The sequence below is a fragment of the Photinus pyralis genome, unplaced genomic scaffold (assembly GCF_008802855.1).
Source record: "Photinus pyralis isolate 1611_PpyrPB1 unplaced genomic scaffold, Ppyr1.3 Ppyr1.4_LG2, whole genome shotgun sequence".
Taxonomy (NCBI): Eukaryota; Metazoa; Arthropoda; class Insecta; order Coleoptera; family Lampyridae; genus Photinus; species Photinus pyralis.
In genome coordinates this window covers 10,914,376-10,919,051 of record NW_022170403.1, presented here as the reverse complement: position 1 = coordinate 10,919,051, position 4,676 = coordinate 10,914,376, and the positions used below count along the sequence as shown (strand labels likewise).

The 4,676-nt window shown below is 34.7% G+C and overlaps 2 protein-coding genes across 2 annotated transcripts; one reads left to right on the top strand and one right to left on the bottom strand.

Moving 5' to 3' along the window:
• Positions 1 to 707: 707 nt before the first annotated feature.
• Positions 708 to 1,683, top strand: LOC116163814. The gene is made up of 2 exons (XM_031477947.1): positions 708 to 1,301; positions 1,354 to 1,683. Exons 1-2 carry the CDS (start codon positions 765 to 767, stop codon positions 1,681 to 1,683), a joined length of 867 nt encoding a protein of 288 aa, XP_031333807.1. The 5' UTR covers positions 708 to 764.
• A 209-nt stretch (positions 1,684 to 1,892) lies between these two features.
• LOC116163813 lies at positions 1,893 to 4,374 on the bottom strand. The gene is made up of 7 exons (XM_031477946.1): positions 4,360 to 4,374; positions 3,734 to 4,303; positions 3,538 to 3,642; positions 3,321 to 3,360; positions 2,538 to 2,726; positions 2,223 to 2,486; positions 1,893 to 2,170 (listed from the first exon to the last, which is right to left on the bottom strand). Exons 1-7 carry the CDS (start codon positions 4,372 to 4,374, stop codon positions 1,893 to 1,895), a joined length of 1,461 nt encoding a protein of 486 aa, XP_031333806.1.
• Between the last annotated feature and the right edge of the window lie 302 nt (positions 4,375 to 4,676).

Genomic DNA, 4,676 nt, shown 5'->3' with positions numbered 1-4,676 from the left:
CTACGGAAGCGCTGAAGGACCATCAAACTTTTTTTTTTATCTTGAACGGTCGACTTTTTATCTTGAACGGTCGACTTTTTATCTCGACCGGCCGACTTTTTATCTCGACCGGTCGACTTTTTATCTCGACCGGTCGACTTTTTATCTCGACCGGTCGACTTTTTATCTCGACCGGTCGACTTTTTATCTCGACCGGTCGACTTTTTATCTCGACCAGCCGACTTTTTATGGTTTTTATATTTTGAGTTTTATGGGATTACTAAGTAAGTAACTGTCATATGGTGTGGTTTTTGTTCATCTCAAGTAAGGAGCAATTGTTTTACATTATTCGGTTATAGCGCTCTATGAGTTGTGATTGACTTTTGTGGATTGTAATAGAATTATCAGCAGGTAAGATTAGGTGTTTGATGAATAATGAAATTAAACGTAGTTGTTTTCTAATTTCAGCATAAAATATTATGGAGCTAAGTGACTTAGATACAGCAATTAAATATTATTTTCATCTGGGTTTTCGCCAGTATGAAATATGTTTATTTCTTTTTTTGCATAATTGGTCTATTAGTCTGACGACATTAAAAAGACACCTCAAGCGTTTGAATTTGTTTCGAAGAAAAAGTTACTCTACTTTTGAAGATATTGTTGCATTTCTAAATAATCAAATTTTTTCATCTGGACGGTTACACGGTTACAAGTGGGTTCACCGAAGATGTATACAGGCCGGTCTCAATGTTAAGCAGAAAGACGTGAGCGACTTATTAAATATTATGGATCCAGTTGGTGTGTTAACTAGGAAACGTAGAAGATTACAAAGAAGGAAATATTGGAATAAGGGACCTAATTACATTTGGCATGTTGACGGATACGACAAACTGAAACCTTTCGGAATTTGCATTAGTGGTTGTATAGATGGATTTTCTCGTAAAATAATGTGGTTGAAGGCTGGTTATACCAATAATGATCCGAGAGTAATTGGAGGGTACTATATAAACACCGTGAAAGAATGGAATGGCTTTCCACGAACAATTCGAACAGACATGGGTACCGAAAATGGTAACATACAACACATACAAAAATATTTTGATGAGGTTACTGTAACTTATCAAACTAATAGTAGATTGCCGCCTTTTTTATATGGAAGCAGTCATACCAACCAGCGCATTGAATCGTGGTGGTCGATCTTAAGAAAACACAACAGTCAGTTTTGGATAAATTTATTCAGTGAACTAAGAAACGATGGACTTTTTAATGGGACTTTTCTTGATAAATCTATCGTACAGTATTGTTTTATGGATTTGATTCAGGTAAGTAAATCTTTTAACAAGGCATGAATTACGCCTCATTTTTCTGTTACAGAATGAACTGAATACCATCGTACTGGAATGGAACAGCCACTATATACGAAAAAATAAAAATGGAACTTGTCCCCCTGGACGCCCTGACTTGCTTTATAATTTTCCTGAAGTTTATAATTGTGAAAATTACATTACAGAAATTAATTCTCTACATGTACAGAACTGCGAAGATGAATGCATATTTTTAAATAGCCCTTGTGCTGATGAAGATGTATTCAACTTATGTCAGATTATTGCGTTCGAAATGAATCATAATAAACCTTCCGATGTGTTCGAAGCTATTACTTTGTACACAAATTTGCGAAACCAAATTCTGTCATTATTGTTATAGTATACCCACTATGCTGGTCTTAGACGTTGTATTGCACTGTATTGTAGTTGCGCAGCACCAGTAGGTACATGCTAACATGAGATGTACCTACGTTTAAAATAAAGCTACTAAAACACATGAATTTATTTAACAGCTACCTATGTTACAACAAACACTAATATTTAAAAAAAACGAAATTCTTAATCCTTCTCAAGATATCGTAATTTAAACTATGCAAATCCAAAAGATTTGCAATTTCCAAATGCAAAGTCTAAATTTGCTTTAAAGTCGTCATACCGCTTGTGAATAGTGGGAATTTTCAAATTTAATGCGCATGTGTTAGCTAGTGGGTACTTCCCGCTGTTCTCGCCGTGTAAAAACATAATTTTTGGTACGATTGGAAATCCTAAAGGCGGCACACAGTCTGCACCAGTTGCAAATATTAAGATATCGGCTAATGTAATCGCTTGGCCTTCATTTTCATCTGCATCGTCCTCCAACAAAGTCTCTAGAAATTTCTAATTCATATTCATTTTTCTTGATCAGTAGGTACAGCTTACCTTCACAATCTCCTATGTAATCTCTAAAATAAGACATTGCCCTATTTTCCAGATCACGTTGAGTAGATCCTATATCACTGTATTCTATCTGAAAAATGTTTTCTAATGTTTCTCCTGTGAGGATCATTTGATCTTTGCAAAACATGTCTTTAAACAAACGAGGATACTCCCTAATTTGATTATAAATGTCACATGTTTTTAACCCTTCTATAAATTGCTTTATTGGTTCCTCCACTCGCTTTATTGCATAAAACTTTAACATATCTAAAACATAATATTACATTAAGTATAACTGAGATATGACAAATAGTTTACCTTCACCGATACGACATTTTTCGTCAAGATTTGTGACATAATGGCACCCAGCAATTGAAAAAGCATTGTCAGATGCAATTAATTCTTGTAAGTCTAAGATATTTGTAGTCTGTTCCAGTCGAACCAATAAATCTTTAATATCAGATTCAACATCTTCTATAGTAGGTGTAGTTTCCTCTATACCATATGCTATTAACGAATATAAACTTTCTGAGAAGAAATGAGGTGCTGGTCCACCATGTACCAGTGCTAAAGCTATAATTCTACCAGCCTCAAAATAATAATTTTGGTTTAGTGAATTATTATTTAAAGAAATATATTTTTTCTTCTCACCAACGAATAATTGACTGTCTTGTAAATAAAGTAAAACAAGTCGGAACATTTCTCTAGCGGGCCCCCCTTCGTCTATTGCGCCTTCTGTGGTTCCCTCAATATCACTAAATTTAACAGACGTTTTGAAAAAGGGATTGAACGTTTTTCGGCGCATTGCACGGACACAACAAACAAAAATATCACTGCGGAAAATGTTGAACTTGTTGATTTTATCATAGGAAATTTTTCGCTGTAAGTCCAATAAAATATCAACCGCTGTACAATATGGTTCGCACCCTTTAGTACTAACTGGAGTCAGTTCTTCATTTATAGGTGGATCATTATATTCATGTATAATACTATCAACTAATTCATTAAATTCGAAATTTAAGGAATGGGTTACATCAACACTTTCCATGCCTAATGTTAATATAGAAATTAAACACACTAAAAGTATATGACACAACTTACGTATTTCTTCATTATCAAGCTGCACTAGTGATACATCTTCCTGAAATAATATCTATTGAGTACGGAACGGTATTAATATAGTATTATTGTGTTATGGCCATATAAAAGCCGTACGTGCTAGGTTGATATCCAAGCGCTAGCGATGAATTTTAGGGAAAGCCGTTATACTGCCATAACATTAAGATTTGTTCAATAAAACGTGTAGTTATTTTCTTACGTTACTATGGTTTTCATCTGGAAACTGCTGTAATGTATACTCGACTATAGTGTCAAGCGTACCCTTATTGGTATCCACTGGCTCATTTATGGTGGGATGATCAGGCTGTAAATAATAATAGTATATTAAGAAATCAACATGTGCTGAGTCTAGATGTGTTCATTGGTTATTGTTTTTATTCAATGGCATTACCTACCTCTAAAATCTCAACTACATCTTCAACAGTTTCTACTACAGTTTCTCTAGTTGCAAGATAAAATCTTAGTTTAGACAAACCAGTTTTTTCCAATAGTTCAGCTACTGTTGAATCTTTATCAACTTCGTGATTTTGGAAATCAAATAAATTTATGTCAAATTTACTTAAATCTCCTTTTGAAGAATGCCCGTTCGGGAAAAACAAATCTAGAGCCTTCGTTAAGATAAAGTCCTTGTTTGCTTCCTTAGGCACCTTCATTTTTCTTGTACCGCCACCTCCCTTCTCCCGTACTTGTTTATATTTGCCATCCAGATTCATGTGGCATAACCATCCTACCTCAATTTGCTTAACGTCTTGAGGATGACCTTTACACCTCTTTGGACTGCTATTACCGCCTCCCTTCAGCTTTTGCCTTAAACTCTCTAACAGACTTTCTTTTTTATCAGTCATTAAACGGGTCGAATCCAATTGTGCTTTGCAATACTGCATTAATGCAATACGGTCACCATATTTTGGTACGAATTCTGCTAATTTGGTATCGTTCATTAATAATACCACATCCGGAGTAATCTATAAACAATTTTTCATTAAAATAATAAATGATTACTAGCAACCGATTATCTTACCTTTTCTTCTAACATTCTAGATATTTTTTCCTCTGGAATACCTCTGCTACGTAAAAAATCTTCCATTTTACCTCAGCACAGTAATTCCGCAAATTTCTGTATAAAACCACGACAACCGATTAGAGAAGTAAATGCATAAACGAAATACTGCTAATGGATTATTTAAATGAATAAGTATAATATAAGCATAATGCGACGCGTAAGTATAGGTACCCTGCGCAATATACCTACGTATCGCACAGCTACGTTCATTGTTCGTTGTTACTTTTAGCTGAGAATGACCGAATGAGATATGCAATAATGTTCATCACTCGTGG

What these genes read in the sequence shown, in the direction of transcription:
- LOC116163813 (XM_031477946.1), bottom strand. An exon ending in ATGTAGTTGAGATTTTAGAG is followed by an intron (nt 3,643 to 3,733) that starts GTAGGTAATGCC and finishes TATTATTTACAG; the next exon opens with CCTGATCATCCCACCATAAA. An exon ending in GCTTGATAATGAAGAAATAC is followed by an intron (nt 2,727 to 3,320) that starts GTAAGTTGTGTC and finishes ATTCGTTAATAG; the next exon opens with CATATGGTATAGAGGAAACT.
- LOC116163814 (XM_031477947.1), top strand. Translation starts at nt 765, where the DNA reads ATGGATCCAGTTGGTGTGTTAACTAGGAAACGTAGAAGATTACAAAGA. An exon ending in GTTTTATGGATTTGATTCAG is followed by an intron (nt 1,302 to 1,353) that starts GTAAGTAAATCT and finishes TTTCTGTTACAG; the next exon opens with AATGAACTGAATACCATCGT.